The sequence below is a fragment of the Pleurodeles waltl genome, chromosome 3_1 (genome assembly GCF_031143425.1).
Source record: "Pleurodeles waltl isolate 20211129_DDA chromosome 3_1, aPleWal1.hap1.20221129, whole genome shotgun sequence".
Classification (NCBI taxonomy): Eukaryota; Metazoa; Chordata; class Amphibia; order Caudata; family Salamandridae; genus Pleurodeles; species Pleurodeles waltl.
Genome location: NC_090440.1, coordinates 771,421,256 through 771,439,590, shown reverse-complemented (window position 1 = coordinate 771,439,590; position 18,335 = coordinate 771,421,256). Strand labels below are relative to the sequence as shown.

At 42.1% G+C, this 18,335-nt stretch overlaps 1 protein-coding gene across 2 annotated transcripts in view; it reads right to left on the bottom strand.

The window, feature by feature from the left end:
* Window positions 1-18,335, bottom strand: part of DKK3 (dickkopf WNT signaling pathway inhibitor 3) — a 269,373-nt gene that overhangs the window by 56,739 nt on the left and 194,299 nt on the right. For both annotated transcript variants that reach the window (XM_069223597.1, XM_069223598.1), the window contains one exon: window positions 7,892-8,048. In XM_069223597.1, coding sequence (XP_069079698.1) covers window positions 7,892-8,048 — 157 coding nt within the window. The remainder of the gene's footprint in view (window positions 1-7,891; window positions 8,049-18,335) is intronic.

The window sequence follows — 18,335 nt, the reverse complement described above, 5'->3', positions numbered from 1 at the left end:
TGATACCTAGTTGTTGAGTCTCATTTGATCTTGTGTCCATATTCTGCTCCACGTCGTCCACTTGGGTCCCGGATCAGTTATATCCTTCTGAAAGTCTTTCAAGGACCCCTTGAGATCTGTGCATATGGTACTGACCTCTTCCTTTCCCCGAGAAATATTACTCCCCCTCCCCTCCCTCGGCTAGGGATCCGCTCTCTGCTTCAGAGACAGGTGTTTTGGCTGATCGGTCTAGTTTATTCTGCTTTGTTGCTCTTGGTGCCAACATGTGCTTCATTGTTGTATCCCTCTTTGGTCTAGTGGTTGACATCATTCTGTGTATGTGTGCAGGGTCTCTGGGGTGAAGAACCACTGCAGTGGTGGTGGGATTGCCCACTTGGGAGCTCTATAGCCTGCTAGGGATGTTAGTGCACCCCTCTTGTATATGCCATATAGTCCTATTCATTCAAGGTGTGCGGTACTCAAATGGTTTAGGCATGATCTCAAACTCCACTTTAGGATTGACTTGCAGCCAGTGCTTTAGTAAGTCTTTTTGAAGTCTATTTCATTGGCGCTCCATGACGGTTCATTTTAGTTGTCCTATTATCTAAAAACATATCTTGTCTTCCTAAAGAACAACATAGGGTGAAATGACTGTAGGTATGCAGAGAGGCATAATCTCAGTTTCAAAAAGATAAGAAGCAGTCTTGAAGTTGGCCTTGCCTTCAGTGACTAGTTTTCGTGACCTCTTTGCCCTTGGTCCATAGGTAAAGCACTTCCTGTTGTGTCTGGAACTATTAAAGGAACAGTAGATCCTTGAGATCTTTCTTGAAGTTGTTTTAGGAAGGGTTTGTTAATAACCAGAGGGATGCAGTATCATATTGTATGAGCATTTGAAGGTAAAGATTGGCTCAAAGTTATTTGTTTTTATTGAAGGAAGTGGTTTCTGGAAGAAGAGATTTTGCACTAAGGAGTGAGGTTTACCCACCTGGGATGACCAGTCTGTAGGCTAGGTAGCTAGTGGTTCTCACATGTATGTTCTTGTGAAAAGTACAGACCAGATTAAATTAGTGTTTGAGCTCCATGGGGAGCCATTGTAGCTTGACAAAGAATAGATTAATGTGGTCTGATTTCCTGGCAACATCATTATCATCATCAAACTTTATTTAGTCTCATAGGTAACCATAAAAGCACAAAGTTTAAATGGAAATAAAAAACTTGTTATAATTAATAAGTAAAATCACCAATCCCCCATTTCTAAATCATATAGCATACTTATTCCTTGTTCTCAGAGCCTGTGTAATGAAATCCAGGACTAAAAAACATATTTTGTGGATTCCAAATGCTGTACAATCATAAAACCCTCCCAGTATGTTATAGGACATTTCTTTCTAAAAATAGGGAATACAAAGGTTTCCTAAAAGCAGGATATAGTGTGAAAAACAGCATAAAGTGCATGGTGGACTGCTTAGAAATCCCATCACAAGGGCAACAAGGCAGTGATGGGAATCATGACCGCATAACTAGAAAAGCACCCAAAAAATGAATTATGTTAGTTATAAGCCATGTTAGATAGAATCTTTGTTCCAAGCCCTTTACCCATGTCAAATAAAGCTCTGTGCCAACAGCCGTAGAAATTGGTATGTATGATTGTACTGAAGACATCTCAGCCACTTTTATCATTCTCAATCTGTCAGACAAATACAATTCCTTAAAATGGAGCTTAATATTCGGGCTTATATTCTTGGGGATTTCAAAAAGATGGTTCAGACTTATATCCTGCAGTACTCTCTTCACATGGCAAATCCATCGGATAGCCAAATGTTTGTTTTGTTTAAGGCAATCCTCTAAAACTTTCCAGGTAAAATTCAGTTCTGAAGCAGACCAAACCTTCACCCATAACACGATGGGTGCTAGGCCCACACAGTACTCCAGGAACCCCAGTTCCACTTCACAATGAGAGGTAAAACTGGAAGCAGATCTGAGGGCCCCAAAAATCTACTCAAAAATGTATTTTCTATTACCTGGAGTGATTTGGGTGACGTGGGCCCCATATCCCTGCGCCATATGTGCCTACTGATAGGCATTTACTTTTGTATAGCTGGACCATTTCTTCTAGTGTTTGTGTCCTAACATTTTTGCAAACCTAAAAAGCGTTTCACATCCCGCCTCCATTGCTTGTGACCGCTGAGAGGCTAATCGGTCCCAAGATAGGTTTGCATCAAATAAAATACCCAAATAACTAAAATGTTGATCTTTTTTATAGGTATACTCCCCAGAAATAAATTTTGGGGGCGTGTATTTTTCAGGCCACAAATTAATATATAAGCTTCATCATTATTAACCTTAATGTTCAGTCCTTGCATAAAACAGTGGAACCCGTCTAAAAGAACCTGCAGGTCGTTATCTGTGCAGTGTTAAGAGTACCACGTCATCTGCATAAAGCAGGACTGAAACTGGTTGTGAGCCAATTTTAGGGACATCTAAAGTGCACATGCTTAAAAAAGAATCCAAAGCGTTAATGTAAAACAGGAATAAAAAAGGAGCCAAAATACATCCCTGTCTTACCTCCTGGGTGACTGGGATGGGAGACGTCAAATCACCCAGTTGAGAGTTCCGTATTCTCATCTAATTATCTTGATGTAAATATTTCAGAACAGCCAAGAGAGTGGGATTAATACCTGCCAAAGTCATGATGTCCCAAAGGTTTCCCCTGTCCACTAACATATTTCCCTAGGATAGGGGATAGGTTTAGAGCTTGTTCAATTGTTCCCTTACGTGGGTGAAACCTGTACTGCACATCTGTAAAAAAAAAAAAAAATACATAATCTTCTGCCCAAGTTTCCAATCTCCCTAAAATAACCCTGCCAAAGATTTTCATAGAAGACTCAAGCAAGAAGATAGGGCGATAACTGAATGTTTCTATGACTCCAAGTTCCCCCACAATTATCAAAACTCTAAATATGTTGGTCAACAATGGGGCCCTCAAATCAAAATTTTGTTTAAAGAATTCCCATGGGACCCCATCATGACCTGGTTCCTTCCCTGTCAAGTGCATCGAATGGCTGCTTGTACTTCCCCACTGAGATGGAATTACCAAACTCTTTAAGTTCTGTAAGCGAAGCAGCCTTTTCCATGGGGGTGGCGAAACAATATCAAGTCATTCTACATTACATATCTTAGAAAAATGGTCCACCCATTCGTGTTCTGTTACATGACAGTCTATCCCCAAGGTTTTTTTTTCCCCGTAAAGAAAGGTTTATACACAAACTCCCAGAATAATCTGTCTTTCGAAGCATCTGCTCTCTCCAGTTCCTATCAGGCATTTACACTCAAATTTCTCTTCTCAATAGCTGCTCTGCAAATTCTTCTGGCTGCATGTACTACAACTGGGTATTGTGGTAAAATATTTGTATCTTGTTTTAAAAATTTCAGCGCGTTTGTACATTCTGAATCAAACCAGTCATGGGCGGATTCTCCTTGTGAGGATTCTCTATGAACAAGGAGTCTGAAATAAACATACACATTTTTGAAACATTTAAACAAACAATGTCTGGTTCAGGGTCATCCATAAGGCGACAGTTCACCTCCCTCATGTTATTTCACACTGTTTCTGTTTCTATCATTATATTATTACCATCAGCATTTTGCCATTTTCTACATACCCATTTGTTTATTGCAAAGGTTAAGGAAGGCTTTTTCCCTTGAATTGGAGTGGCCCTGAGTACATTAGTTATCTCAATCATAAATGGATTGTGATCACTCAAAGGGGATTGACACACCTCATACTTCCCCATCCAATGATATAGGTCTTCCGACAAAAGAAAATGATCTATTACGCTACCCCTGCCTCTCCCTACAAAAGTTGGTTTAAACAGCACATTTGCATCTCTATGATCTGATGCAAAATACAAATTATTAACCAACACTATTTTAGTTAAAGCTTCCCCATACACTGTGTGCTGAAAATGGCTCATATGGTTCCCCCCAACCATTTGAAATCCCAGAAACACTACTCCCATTATGACAACATTTGGCTATTTTAAAAACTCCTGCCCATAATAGAGTAGCATTAGGATCTTTCTCCACTATTTCATTAAGCAATTTCCCCAACTCTTCAACAATACCCACAGGCTGGTGCCCCAAAAAAGTATAATGAAAGTTAATAAGAACAATATTATGCACCACAGAATAAGATAACTTCAAGATTTGAAAATGAGTGTTTGAAAAAACATCCTTAATATAGGATTCCCTGACGCTATAGATACAAAGACACCCCCTCCCCTCCCAGCCACAGATGGCACTGCAGGGAAACAAAAAAATCTGTACCCATTAATAGAAGGACAATCAAGCAAACATGTCTCTTGGCAACACACAATGTCAAATGAGACGATAAAGCTCAACCATTCCTGATTCGTCTCTTTGGATCTAAGTCCCACCACATTCCAAGAAAGGAGTAGTAAGGCTTTTAAATGAGATCTTGCCATACTGTCCAAAGTTGATAAACAGCCTTAAGGGTAGCAGGAAGGGGGTTTGAGCTGTACTTAAATAATTGAGTGCTATCCTTATGTCCATATTCCTCCTGATCTGTTACTAGGTACTGCTTTCCATCATGGGAAGTTTCATTACTCCTCTTACTAGACCAAGTGATAGTCCGTTCCACTGTCCTCTTAAGAAGCATATCCGGCTGTCCCCTATCCCTTATAAATGGTAGCTCATTAGCCAAAGTTTCACACACTATATCTCCCTGTGTGTGGGCCACCCCTTGCCTAAACAAACCTCTATTTATACGTTGAATCTGAGATGACATGTAGCCTCCTTCATCCTTCATTCTTGACAGTCAATCATTACTATCCAACTCTGATAGAACCTGAAATCTATTTTGGATCGGAATCCTATGAGCTCCTTGTATAGATTGGCGACGGGGTGTACTGATGCTCCAATTTTCCTTCTTCCTACCCTGATTGGGTACTCTATAGAACTAATCTAATGGGGCAATCGTTATTCCATCACCAACCCTCTTCCAGCAGCCCCTATGACTTAAATTTACCAAAGGATGTGCCAAGTCCAGATGCCTACAGTTAATGATTTTGCAGAGAGGCCAACATATATTAGTCTAGCTATAGCACTGAAGGCTATTTTTAATTGTGCCAAGACTTCTTTGGGTATTTCAGATAGTTGTATATTCAGAATAATAGTGCTTAGACAACTGTTTTGAAGTGTTCTGAAGAGATAAGGGACTTGATTCCCTAAAGAAGTCTGATCTGATATTGTCCCCTTGATCTAATGGTTCAGATTTTTGTCTAATGTCAAGCCCAGAGATTTCACATTTTGACAAGGGATGTTTTGTGCTGGAGATTCAGTTTGTGTTAGAAATGGGGTCTTTGGTTGGCAGTCAGGTTACCCCCTGTCCAAGCAAGGACCCTCACTCTAGTCAGGGTAAGTCACACACAATCCAAATTATCCTGTGCCCACCCTCTGGTAGCTTGGCACTGAGCAGTCAGGCTTAACTTAGAAGGCAATGTGTAAAGTATTTGTGCAATAAATCATACAATAGCACCACAAAAGTACACCACACAGTGTTTAGAAAAATATATAATATTTATCTGGGTATTTGTGGGTCAAAACGATCAAAGATGCAATAAGTAAATGAAGAAATATCACTGAAAAGTGATATAAAGTGTCTTAAGTCTTTTTAAAGCAAACAAAGTCTCTTGGTTTGCGTGAAAAATCTCTGCAGTGGGCCTCAGAGGAGGTGAAGTGTGGAAACAAAGGGGGTGTGCGTTGATTTCTCGGGCCGCACACGGTGATGCGTCATTTAGTTTCCATTCAGGGATGGCTGTGCGTCGATTTCGGTCGTAGATCCACTTCGGCTTGCGGGGTTTTCAGACGCCCCGGGGTCTGTGCATAGAATCCTGGGCTCGTTGAGCGAAGTCACAAGCGCTGCGTCGTTCCGGTTTCGGTGTATGGTGAATTTCTCACCGCAGGGCAGGCTGTGCATCGGTTTTAGCAAGCTGTGCATCGAGTTTCCGCTGCACAAGGAATCCAGTTGCAAGAGAGAAGTCTTTTTGGTCCTGAGACTTCAGGGAACAGGAGGCAAGCTCTATCCAAGCCATTGGAGAGCACTTCTTCACCACAGCCAGGGAGCAGCAAGGCAGCAGGGTAACAGCAAGGCGGCAGTCCTTCACAGAAAGCAGTCAGGTGAGTCCTTTGGGCAGCCAGGCAGTTCTTCTTAGCAGGATGCAGGTTCTGGTTACAAGTTTCTTCTCCAGCAAGTGTCTGAGTTGGAAGGGGCAGAGGCCCTGTTTATATACCCAAATGTGCCTTTGAAGTGGGGGAGACTTCCAAGAGTGGCTTAGAAGTGCACCATGTACCCTTTCAGTTCAATTCTGTCTGCCAGGGTCCCAGTAGGGGGTGTTGCAGTCCTTTGTGTGAGAGCAGGCCCTCCACCCTCGCAGCCCAGGAAGACCCATTCAAAATGCAGATGTATGCAAGTGAGGCTGAGTATCCTGTGTTTGGGGTGTGTCTGAATGAATGCACAGGGAGCAGTCAACTAAACCCAGCCAGACAGACGTGGATTGTAAGGCACAGAAAGATTTAAGTGCAGAGAAATGCTCACTTTCTAAAGTGACATTTCTAAAATAGTAATATTAAATCCAACTTCACCAGTCAGCAGGATTTTATATCACCATTCTGGCAATAATAAATAAGACCTTCCTACTCCTTTCAGATCAGCAGCTACCACTCAAACAATATATGAGGGCAACCCCAATGTTAGCCTATGAAGGGAGCAGGCCTCACAGCAGTGTAAAAACGAATTTGGGAGTTTTACACTGCCAGGACATGTAAACTACATAGGCACATGTCCTGCCTTTTGCCTACACAGCACCCTGCCCTATGGGTTACCTAGGGCATACCTTAGGGGTGTCTTATATGCAGAAAAAGGGGAGTTTTATGCTTGGCAAGTACTTTTAAATGCCAAGTCGAATTGGCAGGGAGACTGCACACACAGGCCTTGCAATAGCAGGCCTGAGACAAAGTTAAGGGGCTACTTAGGTGGTTGGCACAACCAGCGCTGCAGGCCCACTAGTAGCATTTAATTTACAGGCCATGGGCACATATAGTGCACACTACTAGGGACTTATAAGTAAATTAAATAGCCCAATTGGGTATGATCCAATGTTACCAGGTTTAAAGGGCGAGAGCATATGCACTTTAGCACTGGTTAGCAGTGGTAAAGTTCACAGAGTCTAAAAACCAGCACAAACAGTGAACAAAAAGTGGAGGGAGGCAGGCAAAAAGTTAAGGGTGATCACCCTAAGGCTGTCAGGTCTAACAGTTTGAATTTGCCTAGTGGCATCCACATCTAGAGATGTTAGGGTCCATGCTTTGTAATGATAGTTGAGTGCTTTAAAATCAATCTAGTGCATCCTACAAAGGCCACTTTTCTAAGTGTCCACCACTGAAAGTAGCAGAACCTGAAAGTGGCAGTGCATGAAAGTCTGACAAAAATTAACAAATAACTTTTAAATTATAACAAATTTACCAGTTCCCACAGCAATTCCTAATTTCTTATGGAAACTTCAGGGTTCAACTTTAATGCTCGTTATCTCTGCCCAACTAGAGTTGTCGGCACAGCTGACTCAGGGGGGTGTAATTAAGTTACACAAATCTGCTTTCTAATAAGGCCCATTGTGGTCAGTTTAGTGATTACTGTTTGCTTTCAGATGATTCAGTCAAAAGAGCAAAGCCATGTAGAGTCCATTTAGAGACGGCTGTTCTGAACACCGTACTGAGACTTCATGCTTATATACAGTACTACAAGATGGAGTAGGTCTGGTGGATGTTTAACATTCTGGATACAAAGCTGCTCATAAATCAAATACATATATTAATATTAAACATCATGGCTTACTTTTGAAGCTGACAGGTCAGTCCAGTAGCACAAGGGCATCGATCCAGCACTCTCTCTGATTCCATTTCCCACGTGATCACATCCAGGAGATTGCTTGAGGAATCATGGCACTTTTCTCCCTCTGTGGGCAAGGGAGTGCACACAGGAAATAGACTATCTGCAGCAAAAGGACACAAACAAGTCATGTCAGGAAATGCATTTTTATCTATAAATATTGTCGAAGTCGAGCCCTCCAACTGATGTTAGGCTCTCACATGAACATCACCATGTCAGGGTGCAGAGCAGAGTTTAGACTCTGCTGCCTTACCTTTCCCCTTTTCTACCTCCTTTTTCTACCTTCACTAATTTCAGCCTAGGTTAGCTAGAGGTGGTGTAGAAATAAGGAGACCGTAATGAAAACCGGAACAGCTGAGATAGTTTCAAGAGAAAAGATTTATTCTCGATAGGAAACCCACGACCAGCACACGGAGTGGGCAGAAACAACAGTCCGATCTGCATTCGGGTTCCCGAATCCCCCGATCACCATAACAACAAACAGAACGCTATGAATACAACACCATCTCCCTTTTAACAAAACAAAAAAAAAACAGAAATAAAGAAAACACGGTAAAATACATACAAGGAAATACTAATATCTGACAAAATCTTTGAATTTAACTGGAGCATTCCTAACTCTACAGGTCTTGTTCATATTCTTGACAACAGAGGAGTCAATAACATTATGTTGAACAATGGAACACTCAGGAAGTGGAGACCCAAAATCCCTGTTAAGAGTCTCCTTGTCATACACAACATCCCAGAAATCACATTCAAAATTGTCATGAAGTGGCACATCCTGTAACTTTTTCTTAATGATACCAGCTTGCTCACAAGTTATTTTTACTACAGCATTCTTGTTCCGCCAACCCTTGCCCTGTAAGCAGACCGCTCTTCTAGAGACTTTCTTGACCGGTTCAGAAAATTTCGAATCACCTTTGTTGATCCTCATAGGTTTTTTAACTAATACCCAATCCCCGGGTTTCACTTCCAAATCCTTTACACTCTTCACTCTGTCCTTAGACTTCTCTTGTTTGTCTCTTACCTGCATACGAACTTGACGCAGATCAACAGAATCAGCAGAGGGGCCAGTATCATCATCCAACCAGGTAGGTCTTAAATCTGTAACAGGATCCCTTCCTCTTACAAGAATAAAAGGAGAAACCCCAGTAGTACTATGAGGTGTGGTGTTACAGGACCAAACCTTCTGTTGCACATACTCAGCAACATTGAGGTTATTAGAAATGGCAGTTTGTATTCCCTCCTTCAATATACGATTCGCTCTTTCGACCAATCCATTAGAAGAAGGACTGTAAAGAGGGACCTTGATATGTTTCACTGAGTGATTAATAAAAAAAATAGTCACTTCACTGGAGACAAAATGTGTTCCATTATCAGTGACAACCTCTCTAGCAGGACCTTCGACTTGAAACAAACGTTTAAAAAATGTAATGACCACATTGGAATCAGCAGTGCTAGAAAAGGCAAGATATAACCACTTGGAGAAATAGTCAATAGCTACAATCATGTACTTGTTCTCATTCTTAAGCATGTTAAATGGACCAGCAAAATCTAACCCTATTTTCACCCAAGCATTCTTGGGCCAATCTGTACAACACAAAGAATTAGTTTTCATTTTCCAGTGTTTATCAGAACACAAACACTCAGGGCATTTATCCACATAACACCTGACTTGAGAGTCCAAACCAGGCCACCAGTAATGCTGCTTAATATTCTTGATGGTAGCAGAGATGCCCAAATGTCCTAGATGTCCCATTGAAATAATACCATCCCTCAGAGATAAAGGTGGCACAAACATACTCTGCCTCATAACAATACCATTAACCACCGATAATTCAGATGCAACCTGAGCAAACGATTTTAACTCTTTGTCTAAGCTTCTGTCAGAAGGCCAACCAGAAACAAGAAACTCCTTAACTTTGGCTAGAGAAATATCATTTTCAGAACTCTTATTCCAAACTTTCTCTGAAATTTTGAAAGCAGAAGCTGCATCAGAAACTGTCATCACACATTCTTCTTCAACAGGCAATTCAGTGATATTTTCAGCAACTGGCGATCGAGAAAGACAATCTGCCCTTATATTTTTTCCTCCAGGAATATATTTTATATTAAAATTAAACTCCAGTAATTTGGACATAAGCCTAACCAACCTGGAGTGCGCCTTGTTAGAGCAACTGTCTCCAAGCATGTATATTAAAGGCTTGTGATCAGTAAATAAATCAAATTTGGTACCCCAAATATACATTTTAAACTTCTCAGTTGCCCAAGAGCATGCAAGTGCTTCTTTTTCAGTAGTGCTATATTTTTGTTCTGCTTCACTCAGCATGCGTGCTGAAAAGGCCACAGTACTTTCAACACCATCTATGAATTGGCTCAAAACAGCGCCTAAGCCCACAGAGCTGGCATCCACAGTGATAATACTCTTAACACAATGAGAGAAAGGTCTAATAGCTGGGGCATCCACAATGAGTTGTTTCAAATGATCAAAAGCCCTGTGGGCTTCATCAGACCAAGCAAACTTGACATGCTTCTTCAGCAACACCCGTAGAGGTTGTACCACCATAGCATACCCAGACACAAATCTGGAGTAGTACTCACTCAAACCTCAAAAAGATCTGAGAGAATCCTTGTCTTTAGGAACAGGAGCCTCAACTATGGCTTTGACTAAAGATGACTTGGGCGCAATACCTCTAACAGAAATGTTATGCCCTAAAAAGTCAACACTATCTGAAAAGAACTTGCATTTATCTTTGTTGACGGTGATATTATGTGTCTCCAATTTCCTAAACACTCGAAGTAACGTCTCAAAACGTTTTTCTTTAGTTGCAGTATGAATGAGAATGTCGTCCTGAAAGACCTGAACACATTGTTCCTCCGAGAACAAAGCATCCATCAATCTCTGAAAAACACTAGCGGCAGAAGCCATACTAAAAGGCAAACGCAAATACATGAAAGTTCCAAAGCGCGTCACAAATGAAGTTAAAGGTTGAGAATCTTTGGATAAGGGAATTTGGTGATAAGCTGACCTTAAATCAATGGTGGAAAAGTACCTACTCTTACCCAAATTTGCCAATAAATCATTGATTCTTGGCAAAGGATGAGCATCTACGAGAATGTTGCGATTAAGTGCGCGCAAATCGACACAAAGACGAATACTCCCATCTTTTTTTTTGCAAGAACAATTGCCGAAATCCACTCAGAGGAATCAACTGGGTTGATAATGCCCTGTTCACACATTTCGTGAAGTACATTTTTAAGATCCTGTCTAACCGAAAATGGAACCAGTCTAAGCTTCTGCTTGACAGGCACTGCATCTTTTTTTAACTTGATGTGATATTCAAATCCCTTGATAAGACCAATATCTTCCTTAAAAACCCTAGGAAAGTTTTCATACAGATTTTCGACTGAACAACAATCCAGCGATTCCTTCAAGCACACTTAGCACAGGCACATCACCAACAATTACAGGCACACAATGACCTGGTCTTAAAATAATACCGAACTTAGCTTGATCTTGCCAGCCCAAAATATCTCTGCCACGTTCAGCAACATAAATTTTAGTATTAATGCATCTGCTCTTAAAATCGAGAATATCCATGAAAAAACCCTTCATAGCAATGTCAAACAAAAGCCTTTGGATTGACATCAGTTCGTTGAAGCTGCTTCCCAGACCACAATCTGTCAAACGTCATGTCAGACAGAATAGTAATTGGTGAACCGGAATCAGCCATAACGTCCAGATTAACGGAGCCTATAGTTACAGAGCAAATTGGACCTTTACATTTGTTTTGAGAAGCTCCAACGGTATCAATAGTTAACAACACATTGTTAAAAGAATCAGTCATTTCTTCTTCAACTATATCAATTTGAGAAATCTTAGCTTTAGCCTTAGCTAGACGACAAACACTTTGGAAATGCCCCACCTTTTTGCAAAAATTACACTTTTTCCCTTGAGCTAAACAAGATGGACTATTTCCCATATGAGTTTTTGAACCACACCTATAACAATAACCAGAACAGTTCTTTTTATCAACGCTTTTGTTGGCTTTGCTCCTACTGGATACAGCATTAACTTCCAAACAATTGGCTTGCAGGACAGCAGAAACTTGAGCAGAAGCTTTAACATCTTCTGTTAAAATTTTGGAAGAGATGAGAGAGCGTTCAATACTCTTAGCTATGTCCAAGACTTCACCCAAAGACGGATTCTTGCAAGTCAAAATACGTTCTTGTATCTTTTTGTTATAACAATTGAAAACTAATTGATCACGCAAGTATATGTCTATGTTTGAACCAAATTCACATTTCGCAGCAAGAACTCTTAAGACTGCCAAGAAATCTTCTATGGTTTCATCCACAAGCTGTTTCCTTTTAAAAAAAATTATGTTGTTCCAACATTACAGAAGCTTCATCAGAATACTGTTTAGCCATACGTGCTGTAGCTTCAATATATGCATCCCAGGATTCATCCCCCAGTGGTGCAACTATGGCTGGTAAATTATCGAAAACTTCTTCACCAGTTTCGCCTAAGTGGTTGAATAGAAGCGCAGCTCTGCGCGCAGGATTGTACCTCGAAGCGTCGATAGCAACCAAATAATTTTCAAAAATGCGTAACCATTTTCTCCAAGGAATTGGCGGTCTACCAGGTTTTTGAAGAAAAGGAGGAGGCTGAACACAAACCTGAGCCATTGCCATTGAGGAAGAAAAATGAAGGAAAAAAATCATAATAATAAAAATAAATAAAAAAAAGCTAATATATATATATATATATATATATATTTTTTTTTTTTTTTCAGAACTAACTTCTTAGTTTATTTTAAGATTATAGTCCTCAGAGAATTAACAGTCAAAGGTGTGTGTGTCACCGAAGGTACGCACACAGAGCAATGAAAATCATCCCAAAGTCTTAAGATGGCCACCAAAGCAAAGAGAAATCTTTCTAAAGGCGGTGTAGCTTGCACACGAGGAACAGCAGTCAGGTGACGTCAGGAGAAACGACTGAGGCGAGCGAGGAGCGCACAGAAGAAAATGTTTCTATTTAAATCAGGAGCCGAAGATCACAGAAGTAAGGAGAATATCGACTTCCCTCTTTAGGAAGAGCCGATAACAAGGTAAATCCTGTAGGGAAGGCTCGATGTGCCGACACGAAGCAAAGTGCAGGATCAATAAATCGACACGAAGCAGAGTGCAGGGTCGGTGGGTCTCCAGGCAACACTCCTCGTCGCCAAAATGTAGAAATAAGGAGACCGTAATGAAAACCGGAACAGCGGAGATAGTTTCAAGAGAAAAGATTTATTCTCGATAGGAAACCCACGACCGGCACACGGAGCGGGCAGAAACAACTGTCCGAGCCGCGTTCTGGTTCCCGAATCCCCCGATCCCCATAACAACAAACAGAACGCTATGAATACAACAGGTGGGCAAGCCAACATATTAACATGGAGAGCCGAGCCAAGGGTCTGCCTCGGATTGTAGAGCCCAATGCACGAGCTGAGCCCTGAAAATATTTGTCATGTAAATCATGAAAGAAGTACAAGGTAAAACATGAGAAAATCTATTTAAAAAAATCCCAAAATTGCTTTTCTTTCGCAACATTGATATGGCACATTTTAGCGCTGCCCTGTGAGAAGTACTTATTAGTGATTGTTCTATACAACTGCTAGTCTTAAATCACATATTTGAAAATGCTTTTATAGGCGATAATGAAGTAACAAGAGTTTTGGTGAAAAAATATTTGCCTAAAATCACCCAATTTAACCAGAGAAGCCGCGCTTTGTCCAGGTTTTCTGGTTTCACTTTGTACAAATAAGCTAATAAATGGATGTCTATTTTTTTGCTTTCCCTATGTTAGGGCTTTGTTTTAACCTTTTGGTGCATTTTTTCTGCACTTTTTTAAAATATAGCACAAACTGAAAGTTAAGGTATTGGAGCATTTTACTTAAACATCAGTTACATTACACAAGGACACATGCAATGTTTTTAGGCATGGGAAATTAAGTGATTTGCTCAGAATTCCAGGATGTTGATTGGATGCGGAAACTCAAACCTGCTTCCATAGTTGGCAGCTCTGGCCTTATGGGCACATCTTGGGTAGAAGAAGGTTGATAGGCAGAAGTCATATAAAAGGCTTGAAGTTACAACAGAGACGGACTGAAGCCTGGCCCGAGCTTTTAGTAGCTCGCTCACCTCTAAAGTTAAATGAGGGTAAAGGGCGTCTGGGTCCCGTAAGTGCTGTTGGTGCACAAGCAGCTGGTGGAAATGTGCTATTGAAATGCACATAACATAAAAAAAAGGCGAGTGAAGAGTCAGAGGGGGTCATTCTGACCCTGGCGGCCGGTGACCGCCAGGGTCACCGACCACGGGAGCACCGCCAACAGGCTGGCGGTGCTCCCGAGGGCATTCTGACCGCGGCGGTTCAGCCGCGGCCAGAAAGGGTAAACCGGCGGTCTCCCGCCGGTTTACCACTGCCCTTGTGAATCCTCCATGGCTGCGGAGCGCGCTCCGCAGCCATGGGGATTCTGACACCCCCTACCGCCATCCTGTTCCTGGCGGGTCTCCCGCCAGGAACAGGATGGCGGTAGGGGGTGCCGCGGGGCCCCTGGGGGCCCCTGCAGTGCCCATGCCCATGGCATGGGCACTGCAGGGGCCCCCGTAAGAGGGCCCTGCAAAGTATTTCAGTGTCTGCTAAGCAGACACTGAAATACGCGACGGGTGCAACTGCACCCGTCGCACCCCTGCAACTACGCCGGCTCAATTCTGAGCCGGCGTCCTCGTTGCAGGGGCATTTCCTCTGGGCCGGCGGGCGCTCTTTTGGAGAGCGCCCGCCGGCCCAGAGGAAATGTCTGAATGGCCGCCGCTGTCTTTTGACCGCGGTGCGGTCATTCAGCGGCGGTACCTTGGCGGACGGCGGAGGCCGAGTGTCTTAAAGCACAATGGAATAGTTCCCGGAGTGTAGTGCATTAAAAAATTATGTCCTGTCAGCACAATGGAGTAGCAAACGTGATATCACAGAGCCTTTGCCTAGAAGTGACATCCAGTGATATGTTCTCTCAGCCCAATGGTAAGCCAGTGTACACTTCTGTTAGGGCACAAAAGAAGTGGGGGGACTAACCACGTAAGGCAATATGCAAGTCACATCACTGTGTCTGAAATCGTGCATGACATTACGGGAAGTGGCATCACAACCCAGGACCTCACAGGAAGAGGTACCATAAGAAGTGACATCAGATCGTAAGACCTCCCACATATCTTTAGCAGGTCTATCATGAGTAGATTTGAGCACCTTGTGAGATGTAATAAATGGAAGCTGATCACTACAGAAGCCTGCTACTTGAGTTCCCTGTCTAAAGGAATTAACAGCCCAAATGGGGATGACATTTGGTGTCTCACTAACTACAGTAGAAAAAACACTAAATGCTACAAGCTAGGCACACGAACTCTGCCCCCAGAAGGTTGTCACCCACATTTAGTAGCAGATATTTATTTTGTTCTTATTCTTGGCATAATTATATCTAAACCAACCTCACATTCACCAGTCCAATCGAAGGATAGTTGTCCCTTGAATCCTTACCATCAGAATACCCTATACCCAATAACCTGTGAAATTAGTGGGTGGATGCGGTCTAGACGCGTGTGCCCCTGAATTGACCCCTGACTTTTGTGTAGATTCAAGGGAAGTGGCAGCTGTGTTCCTGGCGCACACACACTCGGTATCAAATGTATCAAACATATCAGAACAGTTAATCTTTAATATAACAAGCGGGTGCTTAAAGATGAAGAAAAGCTACCAGTTCTTTTCCAGTGGGGACAAAGTCCATGTGCATGAAAAGAAATCTCGAGCACTCCAACACCAAATAATCAATTCCTTAGCCTTCAATCTTCTTATGTTCTTCATTCATTAAACAGCAGTGAATCTCTGTCATTTTCATTACACATTAGCCAACACGTGTTTCATCCCTGGAGGCTATTATACCAGTAGACTTCATCAGGGCTAAAGTTGTGCATATTTCCAAAACTAATGATGTGTGTTCTACTGTTCTCAAGAATATGGACTCGGCTAGGAGAGTACTCCTACTTCTTACCAGCCCATATACTTGAGTGCAGTCAAACACAGATCATTAGCTTGGGAGATCTGCCCAACTTTAGCCCTTACATACACTCTGTTAAGATGATAGCTCATTATGTCACAGTTGGATTTCTTCCGAAAATCATGTTGGAGTTTTTTCTTAGTGAACACATTATCCTTTTAGGGTGGCTGCTTCATTGCGACAAATGTGTCAATATGTTGAAATTAGTGAGCGTATTTCTTCCGAGATCTTATTAATGAATAGTTAACGTTTTAACATAGTGTCCCATAGACACGTAACCGATTTAAGACATAATCAGAGCACCAAACGATATTCTTAATTACTAATGTCTTGAAAATTATTTTTCATTATTGGTTTGACTTTTTTTATTTTTTATTAAACACTCTATTAAAATGGCTGCTCGATTTTGATGAGCGTGCAAAATACATTGAACTCAGAAGTCGTAACACTTTTGGGTTACTTGGGTAAGTAGAGTCCCGAATATAGTGTCCTGTAGACATTTGACCACAGCTACGCTTCTTGCCTCAAGCATACAAGGTTAGGTTGTCAGCAGCGATGTAATGATTTTGTTGCCGGATGCTGTTATATTTTTAGACTTTAGTTGATAGGTTATGAATGCCAAACTTTTGATTTTGTCTGTGGGTTGTTGCTTGTTATCTGCACTCAGTCTAAGTGGCTTTATTGTGATACATAGGGATATGCGAGACTGACTGCATTTCAATCTCAGCGTCAAATTTTGGAGGCTTGCTTTGAGGTATCAATCATTGCATGTGACATAAACATTTAGATGCCAACCATTTTGAGAAAATATTTTTTGTATTTTGTTTGTGGGCTGTTGTTTGGTGCCTGTGTTCAGGAAATGTTTAAGTGACTTTGCTATCATAGATACGGACATGCAGATTGTCCGTGTCTTGATGTTGGTGTTGGATCTTGGACTCTTGTTCTGAGTTACCAATGACAACATGTGACATAAACAATACTACTCTGATTACACCATTACGTTTGTTTTATTTATGAGCGCTGGGAAGCTCGGTGTCGGGTAGCCATGCGCTTTAAAAATTGGGTGAAGTGAATTGAATATGATATTAATATGTTATTTAATTGAAATGTTCTACAGTTGTTCACTAATAAGAATTGCTACCAATCCCTCGCACTTAGATCGATGATTTTGGATTGTCCTTGCTGTTTTGAAGAATGTGTCACAAAAAACCTAATTACGATTTTGCCGTCCATGCTATTTGAACACTACCAAATGACAACTAATTACAAATGTTTACATATACACGTGTGTTTCTGGAAGTAGATTTTTGATTGAGAATGAAACAATTCTTCTAAAGGTGCAACATGGTGGGTCTCTACAATTCTTCACAGACCCGAAGCTGGCGGCGAGATATGCCAGGTCTCTCCCTCGGAAGCCTGAAGCGATGCCGGAGGCTGGGAGTGCCGCGGAACGAGAGTCGCTGAGTGATAATGACTGATCGTCACTGATTATTTTTGTTTTTTCAGCAGAGAAGACGCCGCTGCAACTAGTTGTGAGATGCACTTCTTCTTTTTTGTGGCACTTGTCCTGAAGACACTCCTTTTGTGCTGGGCCCCCGCCTGCCCTCCCTGCCTGATACTAGGCGGGTGGTGCGGTTAGCTTCCGCCCCCTGGATGAGTCCCCACTATTTGCATATTTGGGTAATTGTGTTTGGGGGAGGGATATGTCTTTGACCCGTTTGGGGGGTCTGTGTGGGTGGGGGGGGGGGAGTGGGCCTTTGGGGCTGTTGTATTGTGTGTTTTTTTGTTTCTCATTTTATGTTTTGGGAGATTGGCCGGGATGGAGGAGCGATGGAATTGCACTGTATGTTCGCTGAGGAGAACAGATGACACAGATGAGAGAGTCTCTGATTCGCTGTTTAACATGGAATGTGCGTGGCTTGAATGATAGACGGAAGGTGTGCCTTATGTCGGCATACGTCAAGAGGCAGAATATAGATATATGCATGCTACAGGAGACACACCTGGTGGAGAGTACCTTACAATATTTAAAGGTGGGATGGATTGGGGAATGCCATGGGTCTGTGTATTCGAGTTATGCTAGAGGCGTGGCGATTTTGTTACGCAAGGGATTGCAGTGGCGCACTCGCAGGGTGATTTTTGACCCATTGGGGCGGTATGTTCTGCTTAGCGGAGTGCTGATGGATAGGCCCTGTCGCCTCGCGTCGGTGTACGGGCCTAATTCGGATGATCCTGAGTTCTTTAGTGAGGTCTGGTGACTGATCGAGTCTCTGGGGGGGGGGAACTGTGCTTTGGGGAGGAGA